The sequence below is a fragment of the Silurus meridionalis genome, chromosome 13, assembly GCF_014805685.1.
Source record: "Silurus meridionalis isolate SWU-2019-XX chromosome 13, ASM1480568v1, whole genome shotgun sequence".
Taxonomy (NCBI): Eukaryota; Metazoa; Chordata; class Actinopteri; order Siluriformes; family Siluridae; genus Silurus; species Silurus meridionalis.
This window is the reverse complement of record NC_060896.1, coordinates 12,955,833-12,981,475: the sequence shown is the minus strand read 5'-3', so window position 1 is coordinate 12,981,475 and position 25,643 is coordinate 12,955,833. Positions and strand designations below refer to the sequence as shown.

Sequence of the window (25,643 nt, the reverse complement as noted above, 5' to 3'; positions counted from 1 at the left end):
TTAGTTCCACAGCATAATGATCTGGTTTTTATTTACTTATTAGAACATTAATAAACAAAGACTAATACAGAGCACTTTTTTTGCAGGTAGCTATTTTAAAGTAGTTTTCAAAGGGACATTGTGTTTTACAAGCACGAATTATGATGATCTTGTGATATCGTTTACAAAAATAATTCCATTGCACTATGAGTGTAAATTACATACTTTACAGTAAACAATTCATTGAATTTCATTATTGTTTCTAAAGGAGTACAGCCTTTGGAATAATGTATTTGCATGATACCACTGATAAAACAAAATAAGAAAGATGTGAAGTCAATGCAAAACAACGCAGAACTAAGAGTAAAAAGTGTCTGCACAAAATTTCTAAACAAAAAACATGTAAAACATTACTCGCCAGAATGCTAATATTATTATAGAAGAATGAGCATAACACAGCTAATACTGCAGTTTAGGTCTAAAGACTAAAAATCTAATCCAAAAACCAAACAATATATTCACTACATACATCTATCTGTATGAATGTGTGCATTTGTATTTATATTACATTAGGATGGAAATGTTTTATGTTCACAATATATTCTAAACGTCACTGTAGGCTGAACCAGGGATAATATACATGATTGTATTGTGCATCACAGAATAGTTCAAGTATAATGCACTGGAAATTGTGTGCACAAAATGTAACCAGCATTATTGACTCTCTGAAAGGCTTATGCCCGCTACTATAAAATGCATAAGATGCCACCATGTGGTGTATTGCACTGTACCTTAATATTTTTTCTTGTCACAATTATTGAAACTGAATTATTTTAATAATATATAGTAAATAATATATATATAGTGAATATATGTTATTGTTACACACACACACACACACACACACACACACACACACACACACATATATATACAGTACAGACCAAAAGTTTGGACACACCTTCTCATTCAAAGAGTTTTCTTTATTTTCATGACTATAAAAATTGTAGAGTCACACTGAAGGCATCAAGGGCTATTTGACCAAGAAGGAGAGTGATGGGGTGCTGCGCCAGATGACCTGGCCTCCACAGTCACCGGACCTGAACCCAATCGAGATGGTTTAGGGGTGAGCTGGACCGCAGAGTGAAGGCAAAAGGGCCAACAAGTGCCAAGCATCTCTCGGGGAACTCCTTCAATACTGTTGGAAGACCATTTCAGGTGACTACCTCTTGAAGCTTATCAAGAGAATGCCAAGAGTGTGCAAAGCAGTAATCAAAGCAAAAGGTGGCTACTTTGAAGAACCTAGAATATGACATTTTTCAGTTGTTTCACACTTTTTTGTTATGTATATAATTCCATATATAATTCCACATGTGTTAATTCATAGTTTTGATGCCTTCAGTGTGAATCTACAATTTTCATAGTCATGAAAATAAAGAAAACTCTTTGAATGAGAAGGTGTGTCCAAACTTTTGGTCTGTACTGTATATAAATATATATTAGTTATTTACAGTTTCCAGAGATCAACAATACAAAGATATCTAATGCAGTGGTACACAAACAGTGATGTAGTAAATTGTTCCATGAGCCCCGGATAACCAAAAGATAGCCACAAGGTCACAAAGTGGTGTAGACACAATATTTGGAATAAGTAATGCTGTCAAGCAGACTTTAAAAAGACCAGGAAAGCTGTATTTCCAAACAGAGTCACAAGCTGCCAAGCAGAAAGCTTTGCATTGGTATATATGTGCTAAAGTATTACAGCAGTATGTACTGCAAATATTGCATCATACCTCACGTGACACATGCATAAGAAGACATCTAAATGGTTAGCTCTTCTCAGTAGGTTAGAAGGTGAAACAGAACAAATGACTGGCTGTAAGTTGAATGTTTGCCATTTCATTTGACACTCGACATTTGACAGTGTCAGAGTGCTTCTCAAATTGACACTGGACAGACAATGATACGGTCCTCCAGCATGACACTGAGCACAAGGAACACAAAATAAAGCATGAACATGGTAAAGCCCAGCATTTTATTCATCCTCCACTTACAGACTGCAATGGAGAAGATGACAAAGAGAAGCATGAGAAAGAGCAGCACAATGGCGCAGAAAAGCCCATTGCTGCTGACAGCCACAGGGGCCATCCCATGGACAAACGAGAACATTAACCAGGGCACTGGTAACCTGCAAACAAAAGGGACATCAACTCTTATATGAATAATAATTCAACTTTAATATTCTGGTGAAAGCTGTTTTTTATACTAAGCTAAGTAATGTTTCTTATGAAGTTATTTATAGAATTTAATTTAAAGCTACAGAATGTAATCATTTTGAACTTCTTCCACACTGGTACAATAAATTCTAAATTGTAAAAAGAACCTGTTTTATAAATTGGTTGTGCTGCATCATTCTACACCACAAAAATAATCTAATGTAAAGTCCATGCAGACAAACTTTACTAAAATAATTTCAACATTTATAATCATTTATCTGGCTCAAAAACAGCTGAAGGGAAATGGTTTCTAAGTTCTGAAGACTGTGCTTCTGTGTTTATTCATACCAGAGAAGATTTTCTTTAATTATAAATACTTTCAGGCACAATAACGTATTTTTAAAAATTTGTTAAGGAGGATTAAGGCAATGCTGCACAGTGACTACTCTAAAATATATCAAAATTTTATTTCTATAATATTGTCCTTTGAGAAGATATACTAAAACTGTTGCTTTAGTGAGATACTATAATTGGCTCTGTTTCTTCTGATGGCTAGAGGCATCAGGATACTGTCATATATAAATTTTTACCAAGGAGCAGACATTTTAGGACATGGCAAATCAACCTACTGTCTTTATGATATTATGTCCCACAGTGAACTCAGAAAAGAGCTTTATAACTCTTAAAAAAGGCCACACATTTCATCCGCATGAAGCTATGCTTTGAGAATTCTAGCCACTTTTCAGACAAGCCTCTATGTGGAGTACCAACTTTTGCCAAGAACAACAGATTGATTATCCCAGATGAATATCAAATACCAAAGATACGTCCTCATGTAAATGTGCATGTGCCCCTTGCAGAAAAAGTCAACCAGCTAGAATTGAAGAGAGTTTATCTACCACGAAAACTCTTCTACCCTGATACATCAAGTCTACTCAAATAAAGATATGACATCAGGTACAGGTGGCACAGTGTTAGGTTAGGTTATAGGTTGTATAAGCTCCTCATATTAACTGCTTCATTGTTCACACCAGTTAGAGCAACACACCTATTGTAAGAGTATGGTACAAGGGCACAAGACTGCATATATGACTGGGAGAGTGAAACTTTCATTCAGACATCTTGCCACAGATCCTAGATGGAACAAGTTTGCCAAGGCCCAAGTAGATTACTTCACCAATGGTAAGTTAATATCAGTATAACCTGGCAGTTCTGTGGAAAAACCTGCAATAGGATGTTCTCAGCATAATATAAAGTTGATATATTGTTTACATATTTTAGGATTTATATAAATGCAAAACTACTCAAACTAATTATTCATGTCTTCCTAAAATTTTTTTCTATTAAGTTACCTAAACATTTTCTGCCATATGTCAATAAAGGCTTTAGTGGCTTACCCAACAGTGATATCAAATATGTTGCTGCCTACAGAGCTGGAAACAGCCATGTCTCCCAGGCCTTTCCGAGCTACAATCACACTGGTGATTAGGTCAGGAATAGATGTACCAGCTGCCAGAATAGTGAGACCCATTATTTCTTCTGAAATGCCAATGGTTTCACCCACCTTTGAGTAAAAAAGACAAGTTGATGGATTCTTCATTATAATATTCCACAATATTACATTGCATGTGAGTGTTTTACTGACAAACCAGTATGAATGAATCTTATTTAGAAGGTAAATATGTAAAACTGACCTGATGTGCCCACCACACCATGAGATAAGAAAAAATAGCAATCCACACTATAGAACCCAGGAAGGTAATGGCAAAATACTTCCTGGATGCCTGTAAGGGACAATGATCAATGAGACAAACAGACTAGAAAACAAAGCTTCCAAATCTGTTTTAGTTAAACAAAGGGGCTCAGGTAAAGGCAAATTTAGATTTACTGGGTTTCTGACATCCGGTACTGTGAGCCATAAAGGAAAGACAATAGGCAGAAGAAACAGGTATGTGGCTTGTTTCCGTTTGGTATCTGGCCACTCCAAAGACAGAGGCTCCTCATTCTCCTCTCCATCTTCATCTTCATCTCCATCTTCCTGATCTTCATCTTCATCACTGTCTTCCTCACTGTCATCTTCACTGTCATCATCACTGTCATCAGAGCTTTCTGATCCTGCCGAGCCTCCTCCTTCTCCTTCTGCTGCCTCCTTCTCCTTCTGCAGAAAGAGAGTGGACGATAGAAATAGAGACAGAGATGGAAGTTTAAATGGCAAATCTATGTTATTTAATCTCTCTGCTTCATCCCAGGTGTTTTGCCCACCTTCTGTCCCTCTGGCTTTTCTTTGGTGTCTGCCTTGTTAGATGGTGCGGCTGCTGGCTCTTTAGATTCCTTGGTCTCTTCTGTTTTACCATCATCACCTGTAAAGTTTTACCATCACACCATTAAAGATATATAAATAAACTATGCAGTCTGTAATTAATACACTTCTATTTTCTTCAGCACAGTCAGCTGTTAAATCATCTCTAATGAGATCACTGAATGACTCAGGAATCAATCGACGTTTCTAATGGCAAAACATCATGTTATTTGGCAGCTTTTATCATTTGCATTGATCCTGGGTTTTAAAGCAAATTTTAAAGGAAATATGCTCAATCTTCCTTCTAGCAATTTTTAATTCTGAAAAACAAACATGGACTATGAAAACAAAGCTACTGGCAGTATGTTTTCTGGTCATGCAGGTCCCAGGTGGTCCCAGGTGGTACCAGGTGGTGTGCTACTGTTTGTACAAATGACATTAATCAGCAGTGTAAATAACCACCCATGCTCACTTGGTAGATGAGATTCAAACCTGTAGACAAACCTCTGTGCAACCATAATAATACACTGTGCACAAAGACACTATGATGACATGGTGGAATACCAGAGCTCACCTTTGCCTGATTTTTCCTTCTCTTTGCCCTCTACTTTCCCCCTGGCCATGCTGTTCAAAATCTGAGCCTTGTCTTTAAACTTCACTGCAAACCAAAAGAAGTGAAATATACAGTCAGGTCTAGACTTAGAGGACCCTTTAATAAAGGTTAATAAACAAGCTGAATGAAACAGCACAGATAATGTTATGTTTAACCCTTCTGTTCTGTTCTAATTAGTAATGATCTACAGTATGCTACTGACCCAGGTTATATATTTAGAGTTTATAGTAATACAGCACTAATTTCTTCATCAAACAGAACTAATAGTACTGTATATGGAGCTGAAAGATAAATGAAACAGCAAATATATTCACAATTTTTTTTAAATGTACAAATACCAAGCAATTACACAAACAAGGTGGCACAAAATACAGTAGTTTGTTGGTTTGTTTTATCTTAGTTGTGCATATATACTCTTCAGACTCATCCATGTACATTTTTGCTTAATTAACGGTAATTTCAAGCAATAACGAATGAGCAAAAGTGCAAATATTAGCATGGCTGTGTTAATATGAGGCATCGTAAACAAAAACAGTTCCCAAAAAGCCTTGTCTTGAAGAGCTTTGTTGCAGCACACAGATTAACTGACTGTAGTACTTGCAGTAACAGTTATTGTAATGAACTATTGCTAGATTTGGAATTTTTGTAGCAAACACAGACAAGCAGTGTGATGCAAACAATTAAAAGCACCAATAATGTTATGCTCAATATCAGCACTCTTGCAACCAGTCATATTTGTGGTCCAGAACAGCTGTATAATGGGTCATTTTGGGTCGAACAGAACATGTAGGGTAAAACATGGGTAAAACATGCTTTTATTGTAATAAATATAATAAAACAGATGACAACTACAGTGGATATAAAAACTGAACACACCCGTGTTAAAATTGCAGGTTTGTGTGATGTACAGAAAATTAAAGCACGAGATATTAGTTCAGCTAATTTTTCATGTTTACTGCTATATAGCAACCAAAAAAAAACCCTAATGAAAGACAAAAGGAAACATTTTAGTGGAAAATAAATCTGGTTGCCCAAGTGAGTAAACCTCCTAACTAACACGTTTGGCTTGTAATTTAACACTTAACCATGTTGGATAGTCATTTTGAATCTAACAGCTTCCAAACTTGTCCTTTTTATTCCAATCTTCCATAAAAAAAAATACTCCAGCTCTATTGAGATTGAGAGGATCGTCTGTGCACAGCCCTCTTCAAATCATTGCACAGGTTTTAAATAATATTTCTGATTTGTGCTTTGCAGTAATTATTGTGTTTGAAGTAAAAATGTTATTACCTTTATCTATCTTAGCAAGACCTGTAGGTTTTGTGCTGAAATGGATGGCCAAATAGTTCTACCTTGGTCATATCAGACTCCAAAACATTTTATATATAGAAAAAATCTGACTGATTTATATTTTTTTTACACAGAAGCCTGCAATAAAAAAGGGGGTATACATTTATTTTTTCTATTCACTGTACCTGTTTATCTGTTAAACAGTGTATGTGTCAAAATTATTGGTGCATTACAATCGCAATGAAATTCTGGTCAAAATTCATGCATTAAATATTGGTTGTTACTATTTTCTTTGAAAATTTATCATTTAACAATTCTGTTATCATTTACTTTAAAATAAGTAAAAAAAAAAAAGTCAACCCCTCTAGAGTTTCTTTCTTGACAAATAAAAAAATACAACTTGTCATGTTACCAAGAACACAGTATTCTTAAAGTCCTGAAGCCTATAACAAATTGCTGACAATGACTCCTTAAACATCTCCAACATCCATCATCACTAAACTGCATTTCTTTGGCTGTGTACTTTTGCTCTGCACTAATGACAACAAACTTTAATCTAATCTTATCTTATCTAATCTCATCTAAACATCTCCTAACAAAATGTTTTTATAAGCAGTTTAAATGATTACAACCTTTCATTTGTTAAATAGCAACATGAGATTTTATGTGCAAATGACTGATTATGCATAGCACACACTTTACTATTTATTTCCTGTGTAAGTTTTCACCATAGATATTATCAGATCTTACTGTAAGCACATGAACATAAACTTGTGATCTACAGCTAGCACTACTGTTAGCCACAACTGTCACCTCTGACACATTAGACTTAAGAATTGAACTGTTAAAGGGGTTTACCACACGTGAAAACCTTTCTTTATATATCATCACCTCTTTCTGTGATAGACTTCGGCAGAATCCGTGATAGTAAAAGTTACCAAGTATAAGAACTTGAAATTGACTGAAATAGAGAAATCTTCTACTGTTGTAAATATTTTCACTGCAAATTTCATCAGTCATTTTAAGTTGGATCTCATATGTTTATAATAATAATAATAATAATAATAATAATAATAATAATAATAATAATAATAATAATAATAATAAATATTATTATTATTATTATTATTATTATAACAAACATATGAGATCTAATGTAATCTGATGTAATTTGCAGATAAAATAATTAGATTTTCAGGTTTATTCAAAAAGGGCAATGTTCCTTTTAAAAGCTGCATTTGAAATGAAATGAAATTTGCACCAGTAATTTTGACCTGTGTATACAGTCACTGTAATAAAAGCATGCGTCAATCCAAAATGTCTTGTATCAGATTATCCATGTTGTTCATTTTAAAACAGCTTTTTTTGTGCATATAGTAAATATATCTGGACCTGACTGTAGATGGCAGATATTTGAATGTACTTCTTATATATACAGAATGCTGTGGGATTTCAATTACAGTATGTGACTGCAAACTCACATACAAGCTCATGACACAAATACACTGACAAACGTCATTATTTTATTGCAACACCAACATAGCCATGACAGCACATACAACCACAATAAAAAGGGGCATTGTGGCAAACACCCAACATCTTACCTTTACATCCCAATGAGCTGCTGGGCTTTGTAACCCCATTTACCACTGAGTCTAATAAGCAGAGATTTATGTGAAAGCTTTTCAAAAGCGCACAATTGCATCTTTAAATGACTGTAAACCACCTTGATTACACTTTTGTAATTTATTTCATTTGTAATATAAAGTAAACTTATGTTGACTTGCTTAAATCATGCAACAGCTGTTTATGCAATTTTTATATTTCAGTATTTACAATCCAGACCACAAATGTAAGAGAATACAACAAATGCATGAACCATGTGAGATAAAGCCCAGTACCTATTAGTGTATAAAAAAATAGGAATTAATGCACTTTAATGGTATTGTTGTTTAAAAATGCAGCAGTGTGGTCTCCATTGAGATTCAGGTTTAAAACCTAGTTGTCCATGCTGGCCAGTATATTGGTGTGATGTACATCTAAAAAGCTGCACAATGCCCTCCCCGTACTGTATGCATTGACAGAAATAACAATTACACAAAGTGGGTCATGTGAAGTACTATGTAGCAGGTGTGCTGTATCTGTTGTGTATGAATAAGGGAGAGCCCTGATAAGATAAAGGGATTGCGCTGCTGGATGCTGGCTCAGAGCCAGCTTTTATGAGCTCTATCAAAAGCAGCTTAATATGCTGGAGCAGCCCAGTGCTGGCAGCTTGAGCGAGGACCATGAGGCTGCAGCTGCAGCACCACTCCTTGAGGATGGGGTTACGGTCATCAGATGCAAAAGACCTTTAATGCCTCCTCTTTCCTCACCACTGCCCCCTGGACCAGCTTCCATAGATATCAACTTGAATTTACACTGGATGTACATGACTAAACCCTGGCAAACTCCCTTTGTTTTGTTCTGGTGTGTCTATGTCTCTATATAAATTATGAATCTAAAATTTATATATTGAAAGTTTATATAACTACCTTGGAATGAGGGGCAGAGATCTGTATATTTTACAACTAAATATTTTAACCTCCATATGTATTGTTTTTTGTAATATTTAAATAATTTTAAAATTACAACAACAGGGTGGCTTTACAATAATTTGGTAAAACTTCTGGACTGCTGTGTTAAAAGCCCATGGGATATTCTTGCAAAGTGATGTGCCCAGCACTTGTAAAGTCAAGCTAATGTTTTATAAATCCCATATCAACCTGATCATGATATATGCAATGATCTAACACAATTACTCCAAGTTCAATGCTATTTCAATATAAAATGCCACATGAGCCATGACTATTCTTATAAGTCATTTCCATTGCTGCTTCCCTAACCAAATCACTCATCACGCCATAGACTGAGAGAGAGGCATTTATCTGCTTAGTCTCAATCTGGACTTAGTGTTGCCTTCAGTTTGAAATGCTTTGGTAATCCATTTTACTCAGTGAAGGGCAAAGGGACTCCCTTGTATCACACCTTGTCAAATTTTACTGTTTGTCTACAGGAATGGATACTTTAATCAAAGATCATGCTGATTATCATATTATGAACTTAAACCTAATTGAACAGAAAACAGACCACTTATAAATATGATGCTGATTCTCAACATTTCTTCTCTTACTTAATAGTGTCAAGTTGTGTAGAATAGCTTTTCTTACTGATTACTTTGCACATTAACTCAGAATTACATAAATGACATAATTTCTAAATTGAAAGCATTTGTGGTATTGTTTTACATTTTTTTTTGTTTCTCCTCTGAAAGTCGAAACATTGTTAAAATTATTAGTCTTATTTCTTTTTATGTGTTTCATTCCTATCAGGCTAGATCTACCCCCACACTTAGAAAGCAAACATGGCCATGAATTATTTTTCTCAGTGTCTCGGTTATTTAAAAGGCCACATGACTTCTGCAATTTATGCTAAGTGGCTTCCTTTTCTAAAGGGATGTATCACTGAAGTGCTCTTACCCTCACCCAAAGGATCCAGTGTGTGAATCATGAGCTGGAAAATGGTGTTCCTCATGGTGCTGTTATGCAAAGATGCTGAACTGCCCCCTCGTTGTAGTATTGGCCTAAGCTGAAGATAAAGATATAGATACATATAGCATTTTGCACAAACGAATAAAAGAACTCTATCTCATATTGTCAAAAGAGCTAGTAAGTAAGTAAAAAATAAATACTTTTTTTTTTTTTTTTTTTACAAATGCATATTTCATAAAACAGTGCTAGATTTACTCAGTTTAAAAATCCCATGTTAATACAATAGGACATGTGAACCTCATGTCTGCACATGAATAACTACACATCTGATATAAATGATTCTAACTTGTCTATCTTTTGTGTATTTCATTTGTTTCTTTGTATTGATATGAGAAATCTTTAGCTTTTCTTCATTTTACATTTTGAATTACCTTTAATCGATTCTTATCCTCTGGTTCAGGAGTGGAATTTTCATCAACTGATGTTCCATTTTCCTGTGAGAAACAATGATTTGAAACATTATAGAAGACTTAAAGAAGTCACAGAAACTGAGCATTTCTTATTTTAATTCCAAATTTATATGATTAAAAATAATTAGATGGTGAGGAATAAGTTCACATGTCCACAGAGGTTGAAATGGGATTGGTATAGCTGGTACAGTAGTTTAATAAAAACTCCTGAAATTACACAAAGCTCAAATCTCTGTAGTAGACAATGATCAGTCAAATCAATTCAGCATTATATCTAGCAAAGAAAAATACACCATGCTTAGAGCACTACACAATTGTTATATTCTATTGTATTATTATAGATAGTATTAGTAGTTCTGTAGGTGCTCAGTGATTTCCATTTCTCATTATCATCTAATTATCTGGTGGACACATATTTAGTGGGCACATGCATGCCCCAGCACTAAAGCAGATATATCTCTCATGTGCCGTCTTCCTTCCTACACTAGGGTATATTTTTTTCGCCGTCAGTGATTCACTGCCTTTTATCCACATTTATACTTGTAAGCATAGAGATTTCATTTTCAAAAAATGTATTTTAAAAGAAACTATGAGAGCTAACTGAATCAATGATTGTTAAATAATAAGTAACAACTAATAAAACATACATAGATTCCATGTACTGCACCAGTTCACACTTCCTTCCATTCCTGTATTGTTGATCGTATTATATTATTGGTATTTTATATTTTGGATATTTTTGAGATTGTATATTTTGATGATATAAGAGCAAGCGCTTGTAAAACATCCTGACTGGGGATTTAAAGCTAGACATAAGATTTTGTTTGTTAAAAACAAGTAGAACTGAACAAAAAATATTTTGTAGTCTCATTTTTCCAGAGCTGGTGAGTGTCGCTCACTTTGTAATTAAAATCATGCTATTTTGAATGGAGAGAAAACAGCGAGGTGCAAGAAGACGATTCAGGCTGAAGAAAACGACAGAAAGTTTGCGAAAATATTAAACTAAAACAAAAAAAAAAAACCCACCATACATACCTCTTTTTTACATATCTCTTTTTTTTTTTCTTTTGAAACTAATTTGAATTAGATTTTTATATTTCTTTGATTAATTATTATTATTATTGTTATTATTATTTATATATTTGTAGTTGCATTCTGATGTAATATGGCAGTTAAATGCAGTAAATGATTTTAGTTTTCACAGATATTCTTGTATGCAATTTCAGCAATAAAATGCAAAAATGTTCTAAAAAGTAAACAAATTACTTGTTCATTTTAAGAGACTTGTCGCATTTTCTCTTGTTTATGTAGTCCTCGATTAATCGATGGAATAATTGGTAGAATACTCGATTACTAAAATAATCGATAGAAGCCACACCTGTTTATATACAGTGATCCCCCGCGAATTTTGGACGCACCCCCGCAGCCCCTATGGTACCCTACTGAATTTATCTAGACATTATGTCACTTTGATACAATAGAGTTTTATACATTTTTATGAAATTTGTTAGTGAAAAGATAGTTTAAAATGTTATTCCTAACGTTCCTGAACATTCAGTCCCGCTGCGGATTCCCGCTAATTTTAAGATAATCTGCAACTTGCTGTCAGTTAGGTTCCAAACCCATGAATTTTCCGAGCCGTGAGTTCCAACTGCGACTTATCGGGGGTTGCCTGTATACTGTATGTGGGAACACAGTAGTGCGTTGTAAGATTACAGTGGAGCTTTCTCACATTATGTTCAGTGAATCTGACACTTGCACTGATGTTATACTTTTTACATGAGGAGGATTAGCTGAGTAACCATTAAATCACTACAACACAACAACTCTCTCTCTCTCTCTCTCTCTCTCTCTCTCTCTCTCTCTCTCTCTCTCTTTCTCATTCTCTCTCTTTCTCTCTCTCTAATTTCCTACGTTTTTTTCTAGCACAATTAGTTCTGTATTGTACAATACACACTAGACAACCACTGCACTTCTGCCTAGGTAACTGCTGTAAAATCATAGCTGTACATGTTCATGAAAGTGGTCTTTCTTTGTCCCACAAGCTTCATATCTGACCATTCAATGTGTGCACATCCTAATTAGTATTAGACAGAATTCTACAGAATTCTACAGTTTCCCCCTTAATTTTTGTGTCCAGTATTGTATAGAAGTCAGAGGGTGTTGTTTAATTTTCTATAACAGCAGCTCTGAGAACAGAACAAAATTCATATCATAGAAATAAATAATAAGCTTATTAACAGCTCATTTACAGAAACATGAATAATGTATGCACAACATAAATCAAACCTATTATAAAAATAGATTTTCTGTCTATTTGCAATTTACGTTTACATTTAAGACATTTAGAAATTTGTGTTTAGCATTTTGTAGCATTTTGTAGTGATTTTTACAAAATGTCTACAGTGCAGAGGAGTTTGCTTTTTGCAGTTTTTTGTAATGGGAATTGCTGTTATGGACATTGATACATGACTGGCTGGTGGCATACAGCCTGAAATGAATGATTGATCGTAGCAGGTGCTGAGGTGATTAATTCCTTTTATAGAACACCATAATGCCAATGATTACAAATTGTAATTTATGTATTAATCCCTGTCCTTTCTCGTTAACACCTTGTGCAGAAACTGTACTGATTGTTACCGTATTTCAGTTCTTAAAATCCATTTATCTGATAACCTTAGATATACAGAATCAATTCAGAAAGAGTTTTGGGTGAGGAATGCTCTCATTGGTGTCTGATAGAAGATCATTTAGCTGCTCAACAGTCCTGAGATTTCTCTATCATATTTTTTTATTTTGTGATGTGCCAAATTTTTTCAAATAGTAAAAAGCCTGGACTTTAGGTAGGAGGGGTAAAGCACCCAGACTCTTCTACTGTGAAGCCATACTGCCGCAATGCACTGCATTTAAAACAGGCATGATAGTGCAATGTAAATCACTGCATGGGCTCAAAAATTGCTCCAGAAATCACTGTCTGTAAACACAGTTTACCAGAAATTCATCCAGAAATTCAGGATAAACTTGCTAATCCAAAAATGGTCCAGAAACACCACAGTCTTTTCTGGGCCAAAGCCCATTTAAAAGAAATGTACTGTGGTCGGACAAACTGAAATGTAAAATTTATTTGGAAACTATGGACCTTACATCAATGATCAGTTCAAAAGCTTGCATGTCTGATGGTATGGGGGTGCATGTGTCTATGTAATGAGCAGCTTTCACATCTGGAAAGGCACCATCAATGCTGAAAGATATGTACAGGTTTTATAACAGTATATGCTTCCAACCATCAATGCTGAAAGATATGTACAGGTTTTATAACAGTATATGCTTCCAACCATCAATGCTGAAAGATATGTACAGGTTTTATAACAGTATATGCTTCCAACCAGACAATGTCTTTTTAGGGAAGGCTTTTGAGTGAATTTTTCTGCAAGACAATGCTAAATCACATACCACATCTATTACAACAGTATGGCTTCACAGTAGAAGAGTCTGGGTGCTTAACTGCCCTGCATACAGTCTATACCATTTACAATTTAAAAACATTTGGAACATCATGAAATAAAAAATATAAATGAGACAACATTCCTCGACCAAACTCTTCTGAGATGTGTTGCGACCATCAAATTGAATATTATCCCAATAAAATATGGGTTCATAAAAGTAGAAAATCATTGCATCCTGTTTTTATTTACATTTTACCCAGTGTCCCAACTTTTGGGAATTGGGGTTGTAGAGTGCCCAAATTTTGAAAAAAACATTGTACAATAAGTGCATGAAAATAAACTTGTTATTTGAATCAATGATGACATTACTGTTGTGTTATGAAAAAAATCTGTAAACACATTCTGATCAGAGTCAAGCATTCAATATTGTGTTATAAATGATCAAAGAAAAACTACTATACATTATCAGACGTTCTTCATTACAAATATATACTTTTATTGTAATGATATTGCAGTGGTATAAGAGAAATAAAACTAACTTATATGATAATTACTTTCCCATAACAGCAGGCCCGGTGATGTTTTACTTCTTAATTACCTATGAGTGTTACATGTGTGCCACTGGGTTGAGTTTAACCCAGATACAAAAGCTTGACAAACTTGTAAGTACTACTTACATCCTTTTAACACGATATAAGCTCCAATCACACTTACCTAATTTAAACATGCTATATGTTACACAGTTTGGACAGTGCACAGCCTGACAGGATTAGGGTTAACAGTGAGAATGGCTTTATTTCAGCTAGCAGTGTGCAGAGTGAGTGTTGTGAATGTACAACTGATTATCAAGTCTAATCAACTAAATACAATAAGAAAATGTATTTTATGATCATTTGAATTTACTGATAACATTACAGCAAATACTCTTTAACTTCAACGGGTTTTAAGGATAATTCAGTAAAAGAATTGGTAAAAAATGGTTTAAAAAATGGTTTTTAAAAAAACTATTCACAAACAAAAGGTTGTAAGTACACTGCTTTATGATCAGCGTAAATATTTTTCAGAGTGACATTATTCAAGGTGAACCTATTCTGTGCTACTTCTAATCTTCGTTTCAATCGGGTAATTGTGTGTGTTTGTAAAAACATTATGGTAGATTATTGTGAGTGCTGATCTTTTCAAAGCTAGCACCAACCACAGTGACTAAGCTGAGAGAGAAAGTGGGGTTAATAAGCGGTGCTTGTAAGCATAAATTTGTACCTAACATTTTATTAAAATTTATTGGACTCTCACTGTCAATCTGCATGAGCTACGTTGGACACAAATAGAGAAATGCTTATTAGTAAGGTCTCGCTTGCACAAACACAAGAGATCCTTTTCATTTTGTCTCATCAAAGGCTGTCAAATGTATGTGTGTAATGAATAAACATTGGACAAACAGATTTCACTGTTGTCTGTGCAGAACAATATTATAATTATACCTATCAGACAAAAATGAAAAAGATATTTTTTTGTATATTGTTTGGAGATGCATTTAAAGCTTTGTGCACTTTGTATTTTAGATGATAAACCCAATCCTTTTTAATGGCTCACTGATTATAAATAGATTAGACTGCTTGAGTACACTGACTTAGCTGGCCTCTCAGCCTAGTGTTAGTCGGAACTGTGAAGAGATGTCTTAATGTGTCCCAAAAAACAATGACAAACCTTCTCTGGCTCTTCTACTGGGATGACTTTGACGATGTTCTTGTGCCTGCGGAGCTGAGACTTAAACGCATGTTCAAGCTGGACATTGTATTTCATGAAGTAGACGTAGACTGCATAACCACCCACTAGCATTATGCTCTCCCACCACATTATGGTATTGTCCAAGAAGAAGATAATGAGCATGATCAGATCTAAGATGTAGAAGGACACGTCTCTGAAGAGAGGCCACCAGGTGAGGTAGAGCATCTCTCGCGAGAACAAAGCACACATTCCTATTACGAATAGGATGTTAAATACGGCTGACCCTACGATAGTTCCAATACCCACGTTGCTGTGTGAGATAAAGACGCCAATCAAAGAGGTGAAGAGTTCAGGAGCAGAGCCTCCAGCTGCCATGAACGTTGCTCCAGCAACGTCATCAGAGATCTCCAACTTTTTAGTGATGACGCCAAGAGTAGGAACAAAGAACTCATCGCACACAATGGCCAAAGAAACAAACATGTATATCATCCCAAAGATGTGCAAAGTCACCCAGCCTTTCCGTCGTTCTTCAATGGAGAAGATGTCCTGTGGGTATTCACCTTTATTGTAAGGGGGCTCTGAAGGGCCAGAGATGATGATTGTGGGTATGGGGTGAGTGGGTTCAGGTGCTGCTGTAGGAATTGGAGTGGGCTTTGGAAGTTCTGGATCTACATAGATGCAGCGTACAATTGTCCTGTTTGTGGAGGTCACTGGGTGTAGCGCCGTTGTTTCTGCTCTCTCTGTTTTTAGAGGTGCGTTGGATGCAGTTGTGTCTGGTTTATGTGCAGCATGAGTTGAAAAACCTTCTTCCACAGCAGGGGTGGTCAGCTTGGCTGTTACTCCTGGTTTCAGTACCAGCCCTTCAGTAGGATCTTCATGGTCACCTGTGGGGTTTTCACCAATTTGAGGTTTGGACCAGGGTCCTGGTACTCTGGCTCTTACTGTTAGCTGGTATATACAACAAAGCAATACCCCAGACAGGAGAAATACAATCCGTGTCAGGTGAAGTCTCTTTCTCCGAGTTAGATACATTTTGCAGTGCATTTCCTAAGGGATTTGCTCTTGTCCCAGGTAATATATCCCAGTGTGTCCCACCAGGTTATGATGGGGTGTGAAGGGCCCTGTCACAGCATGAAACATCTCATACTCTCAGGGTCAAAGGATTCATCTTCCAGGTCGCTTGCTGCAAGCAATAGGTATAAACATTAGGTAACAGGTTTCTGTGTACATTGCTTAACTGTCTTTTACTATTTTACTCTAATTATGCAGCTAGTGGGTGAGTGTGTAACAAATGACAAAAATGTAACTGATTAAATGCATTATTTAAAACATCATTTGCAGATAAATTATCCCTATTACAATAAATAGATAAAATCTAATGAACGACAAAGAAAGGTATTATTGTGATATATTAAAATACTCACTATTAAGCGCATTACTGTAAGTGACAGTTCATTTGTTGTTTATCAGACAAACTTAAATAATGATCCTTGATGAATAGTAAATAGCAACAGCAGCTGTGTATTCTTCTTACTTTTTTACGCATAGTCTAGATTAATAGAGCCAAGATTATGAGCACAGTTCGTCGGTAATTTCTTTGCGCTGATAAGTGTGAGAGGTGTACTTACGGAGCGGTGCTGAGCGGCGGTGGCGATGGCGCGGTGCTGATGAACAGCTGGGCTGAACGCAGAGCTCCGACGCGCACACACACACACACACACACTCACTCAGCGCGCGCAGCAGCTCAGGTCAACTGGGACGCACAGCAGGACAGCTTTCTCCACCGTGGATCAGCATAATACCTAATACCTGAAGTCTTTATAAGAAGATTAGCTGTACTGTCTTTCTACACTCTCATTAACCTGTCCTGCACCATGTTCATCCCAATTATTTTGATCGCTTGTATTTTAATTGTTCATTAAAAAAAAGGACTGTCAAACAAAAAAAGAAATGCAAACTGACTCAATGAGAACAATATGCAATAATGTGCCGTATACAAATATGATACGCTAATACACGAGACTTTCGGTTTCTATGGAGTGCTATACAATAACAAATAAACTGTCGATCAGTAATAGGCTGCGTAGATGTGCAGCTTTTCAATAAGCACTTGTTGCAATGCCCCGCACTCACTCGCTCTCGCTCGGAACAGAATGTCAGGCTCCTTTGTCTCTACACGGCACTATTAAGGGGCGCACACACTCACTCAAAGCTGCTTTTGTTTTTCTGGTTTTAGAATGGGTAAAGTTAATTTTTTGTCATTTCTTTTATAGGCAAAATTAGGGTCGTAAGCGTTACATTTATTTAAAACTGTCGAGTGATAGGTTCGGGCATTTGAACGTAATCATATCTCAGACATTGTGGTGTTTGCTAGCTAGGTAGCTTGTTGATTTACTTACGAAAAATAATTATAACGGGTTTTTTTTTTTATATTGGAGGCGATACAGTAATATCAGGTTTTAAGGGTTTAAGAAAAGACTGGTTTATAGTAATTGTGGGCTGTTTTAGGGATGCATTGTGAAAATCTATTGAATTAGCGACAGTTCAGTCCCTGAGCTAGTGGTACATATTTGATTTATCTTTGAGGTACGACACGGGCTGCAATGATGTAATGATGAAATGATGAGTTTATTATTAAACTTGTAATTAAAATTCCAAGTAAGCAGTGATTGGTAACTCTGAAACTGTATTGCATTGTAACACTATATCAGAGCCACAGACATATATTTTTGCAAATTCTCACAGGTGCGATGTGGGTGCAGCCATAACTACTTGAGATTGAGAATAAAATCCTTTTGCCATCATGCCAACTGTGGTTCTTATGGACGCGTCACTGTCCATGACACGACCTGTGTCATTGGAAGGCAGTGAGGACTTTCAGCGTAAGAATCTGGCTGTCCATGGCCTAACCATGCTATTCGAACATATGGCCACAAATTACAAGTTGGAGTTCACTGCACTTGTTGCCTTTTCATCCCTTTGGGAGCTCTTGGTGCCTTTCACCAGGGACTACAACACACTACAGGTGACATCAATGTGGATTGTTTCATATTAGGTTGAATATAATGCTTTCCAAAGTAAAAGCTTCCAAATATGTGTTCGTATTTTAGTACATCAGTAAATGAAAGATTTGTTGTCACACGTTCATTTCACATACTTTTGTTTGAGACCTTTCTTCTTTTCAACTGTTACACAGGAGGCCTTGAGCAATCTGGAGGACTATGATAAAACCTGCCTGGAGTCAGCACTGCAGGGAGTCAGTAACATCGTGCAGCAGGAGTGGGGCGGCACCTGTCCCTGTCAGGTAGAATGTGCTATGTTAAACATATAAACGGTTGAACACTGTTATTTAAATGATATTCTCTCAGTTGCTGTTTGATGATGGACATGGGGAGTTCTGGAACATATGTTTGTACAAAATCCCCCTTAGATGTTCATCTGGGCAAATCTGGGGACTGTGAAAGCCATAGAACATTATAGAGTAGAGGTCGACCAATATGGGTTTTTCTCTGACCAATGCCGATATTTAGAAATCAGGGAAGAAGATAAATTATGTTTTTTTTATTATTATTAATATTATTATTATTATTTGTATTATTATTATTTTTTTTTTTTATAACCCGGCCACGTCCGATTGGAACTTTAAATATATAAAGCAAGCAGCATTTTACGATCATTACTAACGGATTCATGTAGTTTTGTTTTTTTAAGCATGTGTGTTAAGTTGCAAATACAAGAACAGAAATGACAACAAGCGTGTTCCATTAAAGGCTAGAATAGGAACAACAAGCTGACTGGAGAAAGCCCTGTAAAATCTAATTGCGATTAATTGCATGATTGTCATGAGTTAACTCGTGATTAATCGCAACCTAATCGCACATGTTTATCTGTTCTAAATGTACCCTAAATGAATGCTTTTCAAGTTTTTAATACTCTAAACAATATGGGCATGGACAAATATGGATACTTTATGCAAATGATTGTTTATTATTAGTGAAACCATACTCAACATGGAGCATTAAGACAAAATATTTTTGTAAATGTTTTGTAGTAATTATGGTGTTTTGAATTACGTAAATCATCAGGACACCAAACAAAACTTTTGCTATGTTTCCACATGGATGGATTTAATTGCCGGATGTGTGTGCACCATGGTGTATTTTGGTGCTTTATTTGCTTTATAAACAAATGTTTAGTGATAAGAAAATGATTTTTTTGGTGGAGTTTTTGGTCTTTATACATATTTAATAATGTGTGTTGCATTGAAGAATTTAATTATATATTTGTTTGTTTATTTATTTAATAAAAATGGTAAAACAGAAATGTGCGTTGCATTAATTGCGCTCTATTAAAATTTGTGCCGTTAAAATTGATTTTGACAGCTGTGTGTGTGTGTGTGTGTGTGTGTGTGTGTGTGTGTGTGTGTGTGTGTGTGGGTGTGTGTGTGTGGGTGTGTGTGTGTGGGTGGGTGTGTGGGTGGGTGGGTGGGTGGGTGTATATGTTAATATGCATTTTAGGTAAGTGTCTATTTCCTGATAGGTGTTAGTGTTGCATTGTGTGTTTGTGGATTGGAAAGCGTACGACAGAGTGCCGAGAGAGGAGTTGTGGTATTGTAGGAGGAAGTCAGGTGTGTCAGAGAAGTATGTGAGGGTGGTGCAGGACATTAATGATGACAGTGTGACAGCAGTGAAGTGTGCAGTAGGAATGACAGACGGGTTCAAGGTAGAGGTTGGATTGCATCAAGGATCGGCTCTGAGCCCTTTCCTGTTTGCGATTCGCAGGTTGACCGAAGAGGTCAGACAGGAGTCTCCATGGACTATGATGTTTGCGGATTATATTGTAATTTGTGGTGAGAGTAGGGAGCAGGTTAAGAAGAGCCTGGAGAGGTGGAGGTACATGCTGGAGAGAAGGGGAGTGAAAGTCAGTAGCAGAAAGACAGAGTACATGTGTGTGAATGAGAGGGAGGGCAGTGGAGTGGTGCGGTTGCAGGGAGAAGAGGTGGAGAAGGTGGAGGAGTTCAGGTACCTAGGGTCAACAGTGCAAAGTAATGGAGAGTGTGTTAGAGAAGTGAAAAAAAGAGTGCAGGCAGGGTGGAGTGGGTGGAGAAGAGTGGCAGGAGTGATTTGTGATAGAAGAGTATCTGCAAGAGTGAAAGGGAAAGTTTTATAGGACTGTGGTGAGACCTGCAATGTTGTATGGTTTAGAGACAGTGGCATTGAGTAAAAGACAGGAGGTGGAGCTTGAGGTAGCAGAGCTGAAGATGTCACTCGTCACTCCCAATTTTTATTGGGAGTGACGAGGATGGACAGAATTAGAAATTAGTTTATCAAAGGGACATAGCATGTAGGAAGTTTTGGGGACAAAGTGAGAGAGGCCCGATTGAGATGGTTTGGACATGTGCAGAGGAGGGACATGGGGTACATCGATAGGAGAATGCTGAGGATGGAGCTACCAGGAAGGAGGAAAAGAGGAAGACCAAGGAGGAAGTTTATAGATGTGGAAAGGGAAGACATGCAGGTAGTTGGTTTAAAAGAGACAGATGTAGAGGACAGAGTAGTTTGGAGACGGATGATCCGCTGTGGTGACCCCTAATGGGAGCAGCCGAAAGAAGTCGTCAGTGTTGCAGGTTTTTGTTGCTGAGTAATGCTATTTCCTGATTTGCCCATACATAAATTCATAGTTATGTGTATTAAACAATGAAATCAACATTGAATAAAAAAGCAATTACAGAATGCACATTGGCTGGACACATCTATAAAGAATTTCATTACTTTGCCTAACTTTTCATGTGGATCATGTTCTAATTGTGTTGTTTGCTGATTTATTTGACCGCCTTTAGGTGGTGTTGGTGACTGATGGAGCTCTGGGTATTGGTCGTGGTTCTCTGCGTCATTCCCTGGCCACACTGAAACAACGGGGAGAGGATAAGAAGTTTCCCTTACCTTTCCCTTTCCCTTCCAAACTCTACATAGTGTGTATCGCCACTGCAGAGGAGGTATTATTGGCAAATGAAATAAATGCTTAATTATTAACTATTGTCTTTTGAAAGTTATTCAGCATATGTAAGAGGATATGAATACGAAAACATCACTAAAATGCTTTCTCTGACAACTCTGATCTTCACTGAGTGTAATCCCTGTCACAGCTCTGTGTTCTTTAATACACACTTGACAGCAAAATGAAAATAAATTCTAAGGAATTTTTGTACATTTTATAGCTATTATTTATATTAAATATATAGATATTATTACTTTGCTATAAAATCCAACGAGGTGAAATGTTGTCAATGAGATGCCCATTTAAAAATGAATAGACCATGTAGATTACATAATTCTTAATTACTTTAATAACCTTTTTTGCCTTTCTAATTGTAGCTACAAGCCACTGACGCCATGGACAATTTGGAGCAGCTTCTTGCTTTAAGTGGTGGAGAGGGACAGATTTTTACTATGGATGCACCACTATGTCTAAAAAGTGTTCAGGCATTGTTTGGGTGAGTAACTATACTGGTTGGTATGGATAAATGCTATACTGTAGATTGTTTTAGTTGTAAGTCTGTAAACATGTTTTGGCAGGAAATTGATTGACCAGGCATACATGCCTTTCCATGCTGTGCTGCGCTGTGGAAACCTAGCATCTGATGTGCAGGTGTTTCCCAGGCCAGAACATGTGCTATTAGATGAGGAACTGGAGCCAATACCAAAAACAGTACACACAGGTACCATGTATTTTCCAATTTTCTTGCACATTTACAATAGATTATTAGGAATGTTAGTCTGGGTCAGTGAATGTTTGGGCTTACTGGAGCACCTTTCTTAGGTTTTATTTGGGTGTATTTTTGGGTACCCTATGCATGTGAGGTATCCCTAATGTTTCCTTGTTGAGTACAAGTAATTGTAGTATATGTATATAGTATGAAGGTGTATATGTAATTTGTTTGTAACCTCAGTGTACCATATTTAGCAATGTACAGTGCATCCAGAAAATATTCACAGCGCTTCACTTTTCCCCAAATTTTATTTTACTGGTTTATAGAATAAATTGATTGAATTCTTTACTTTCCTTAAAATTCTACAAACAATACTCCATAATGACAACATGAAAAAAGTTCAGATGAACCGTCGCCCCAGTCCACCCAAGTCCGCTATAGAGCAGGTTTCTGGTCTCCCAGTTCCTGCTGCTGAAAAACAACCCTGCAGCATGATGCTGCCACCACCATGCTACACTGTATGGATGGTATTGGCCAGGTGATGAGCGGTAGGAAGAGTCTCCAGGCTGCAGAAATGTTTCTATACCCTTTCCCAAATCTGTGCCTTGATACAGTCCAGTCTCAGAGGTCTACAGACAATTCCTTGGACTTAATGGCTTTGTTTGTGCCCTGACATGCACATGTGTGCCTTTCCAAATCATGTCCAGTCAAGCTGTGAAAAAAGGTGGATAAGTGGAAACAGTATGTACCAGAGTTCAATTTTGAGTGTCATAGCAGAGGCTTTGAATACTTACATACATGTGATTTTTATATACATTTCTTTACAAATTCTTGAAAGATCATAAACTAACTTCTTTCATGTTGTCATTATTGGGTATTGTTTGTATTTGTATGTTGAGGAAACTTGTGAATTGAATCCATTTCGGAATAAGGCATATTTTTATATTTTATATAAATATATATATATATATATATATATATATATATATATATATATATATATATATATATATATATATATATATATATATATATATATATATATACAGTGAGGAAAATAAGTATTTGAACAACCTGCTATTTTGCAAGTTCTCCCACTTAGAAATCATGGAGGGGTCTGAAATTGTCATCGTAGGTGCATGTCCACTGTGAGAGACATAATTAAAAAAAAATAATAATCCAGAAATTTTAATACAGTGCAGTTGCCCTGTCCCATGTGCAGAAAAACACCACCCAAAGCATGATGCTACCACTCCCATGCTTCACAGTAGGGATGGTTGTTAGAAAAAGTGAAGCGATGTGAATACTTTCCGGATACACTTTAGCAATGGTTGCTGCAAACCAAGTTTAATTAATTAAACTTGTATGTAATTCTGTCATTTTGTTCCAGAGTTGGAGATTGTGGGTTTTATTGAGATTGGTGATATTGCCAGTCCTCCAGTCTTGTCCAGACACCTGGTCCTACCCATCGCTGTCAACAAAGGTCGCCACTCCACTGCAGATTCTTTGTTATTCACTCCCATTGTATTTTCTGACAGAAAATGCTGATTTCTGCTTTTGTGTTTGCTTTTATAGAAGTGGATGAAGTGGGAGCAGGGGCTGCTGAGGAAATAGAAGAGGAAACATCAACCAATCAGATGGCAGGCAAGAGCCCGAATTTTTGTGTCCTCCTGCATGGCAGTCTGAAAGTGGAAGGCATGGTGGCACTGGTACAGCTGGGGTAAGAAGCAATGAAATAAAACCATTCAAGCCCTTATCTACCATATATATTTTTTTATGTCCATTGTACAGTCCCTTTTGCGATTTCTAATCATGAACCTTCTCTGTTAGGACTGACTGGTTTGGGATGCTCTACTCACAGGCAGATAGTAAGAAAAAGTCTAATCTGATGATGTCGATTTTTGAGCCTGGACCAGAACCTCTACCATGGCTAGGGAAAATCTCTCAGCTTGGACCCATTTCAGGTAGAATACAGATATTTCTAATGTAAAATTATGTTAGTAATTTTAATGAGATGAGAAGTTCCAGTCAAGTAAAACCAATGGTATTTTCAAGATCGTATTTTGAATGTGTTTTTTGTATTAAAAAAAGTCTGATTTGTTTTTGAACACAATGTGAAAAAATGTATTCCTTTATCAAATGTAATTTCTACATTTAAGACAATTTAAATTACATTTCTTGCCTTGTAGATGCACTGGAAAATCCTTATGGGGAAGATGATAGCAAAAGCCCATTCCCTGTCCTACCCAAAAGCAAACGGAGCTATGCCCAAAATGTCACAGTCTGGATCAAAGCCAATGGACTGCAGGTATGTTAATGCCTTCCATAAGCCCTTCCAAGATTTGTATATGGCTCAAAATACTGTTACTGGTTGGCTTTAATGGATCTGATTTACGGGCCCAGCAAACTGAGCATATAATGTTAAATGATTAGTATTTGCAGTTAGAGTTTTGTATTATGAACAGGCTGGCTAGTGAGCACTAAATAGCTGACATTTTCCAAATTGCTTGCTAGTTAGCAGACCTTTAGTAAGAAATTGCTGACAAAAATTACAATGCAAAACTATTTTACAGACTGATGTACAGAAAATCCTTCGAAATGCAAGAAAACTTCCGGAGAAAACGCAAACCTTCTACAAGGTAACAATGTTTTAGGAACAGTGATTATGCAGTTTAGCAGACAGGATGGTTTTTATTTAGTTTATTTTAATAACCGAGGTTATGTCATGTCTGTGTTAAAGGAGCTAAACCGGCTACGTAAAGCTGCTCTAGGATTTGGTTTCTGGGACTTGCTAAAAGGTGTAGCTGAACTGCTGGAAAGGGAGTGCACCTTACTGCCCGACTCTGCCCATCCGGATGCTGCCTTTCAACTGTCCCACGCTGCCCAACAACTCAAACTGGCTAGTAGTGGAGACCCCAAATATTTAGCTTTTGATCATGTCATCACACCCATGCTCACTGATTTCTCAGGCGGAGGAAGTGGGACTGACAGGATGTAAACAAATAACAAAGGCTCCTACATAAAACCATTTAAATTTATCTCTGGTCCATGTTTTGCCCCTCACTGACTTTTCAACTATGAAGAGGCTGACACTATTGCAATAAGATCTTGGATTGTTTATATCTACACGTTAGATTTTAGGAATAGATATGGAGCTATACATTCTGTAGCACAGGAACCAATGATTTATGGCATGCCTTTTTGTACTTTGATGAATCCTCAAAAGAAACTTAGGAAACTCATTTACTGAGAAATAAATTGTGTACATAGCAATTTTTCTTTTTTTATAACTGACTCAAAAGAAATAAAAGTGCATCGCACATTTGTAATATATTTGATCACCATCATTTGAAAGCTTTATTTTAA

The 25,643-nt window shown here is 36.4% G+C and overlaps 2 protein-coding genes across 6 annotated transcripts; one reads left to right on the top strand and one right to left on the bottom strand.

Annotated features, from left to right (window-relative positions):
• Positions 1-1,363: 1,363 nt before the first annotated feature.
• On the bottom strand, positions 1,364-17,540 carry slc24a1 (solute carrier family 24 member 1). 4 transcript variants are annotated; one of them, XM_046864158.1, is made up of 10 exons: positions 17,197-17,540; positions 15,548-16,751; positions 10,356-10,418; positions 9,913-10,021; positions 5,069-5,152; positions 4,458-4,555; positions 4,084-4,353; positions 3,890-3,979; positions 3,593-3,759; positions 1,364-2,167 (listed from the first exon to the last, which is right to left on the bottom strand). In XM_046864158.1, the coding sequence occupies exons 2-10, from the start codon at positions 16,610-16,612 to the stop codon at positions 1,918-1,920; spliced, it is 2,196 nt and encodes a 731-aa protein (XP_046720114.1). In that variant the 5' UTR covers positions 16,613-16,751; positions 17,197-17,540; the 3' UTR covers positions 1,364-1,917. The 4 variants fall into 4 exon arrangements, with proteins under 4 accessions (XP_046720114.1, XP_046720115.1, XP_046720116.1 ...); XM_046864159.1 differs by having other exon boundaries at positions 9,919-10,021; XM_046864160.1 differs by lacking the exon at positions 5,069-5,152.
• A 137-nt stretch (positions 17,541-17,677) lies between these two features.
• ints14 (integrator complex subunit 14) lies at positions 17,678-25,610 on the top strand. 2 transcript variants are annotated; one of them, XM_046864162.1, is made up of 12 exons: positions 17,678-17,809; positions 18,314-18,593; positions 18,765-18,872; positions 21,408-21,563; positions 21,943-22,061; positions 22,144-22,286; positions 23,668-23,760; positions 23,853-23,997; positions 24,108-24,241; positions 24,467-24,585; positions 24,851-24,916; positions 25,018-25,610. In XM_046864162.1, the coding sequence occupies exons 2-12, from the start codon at positions 18,372-18,374 to the stop codon at positions 25,273-25,275; spliced, it is 1,563 nt and encodes a 520-aa protein (XP_046720118.1). In that variant the 5' UTR covers positions 17,678-17,809; positions 18,314-18,371; the 3' UTR covers positions 25,276-25,610. The 2 variants fall into 2 exon arrangements, with proteins under 2 accessions (XP_046720118.1, XP_046720120.1); XM_046864164.1 differs by lacking the exon at positions 17,678-17,809 and adding an exon at positions 17,838-18,154.
• Positions 25,611-25,643: the final 33 nt, after the last annotated feature.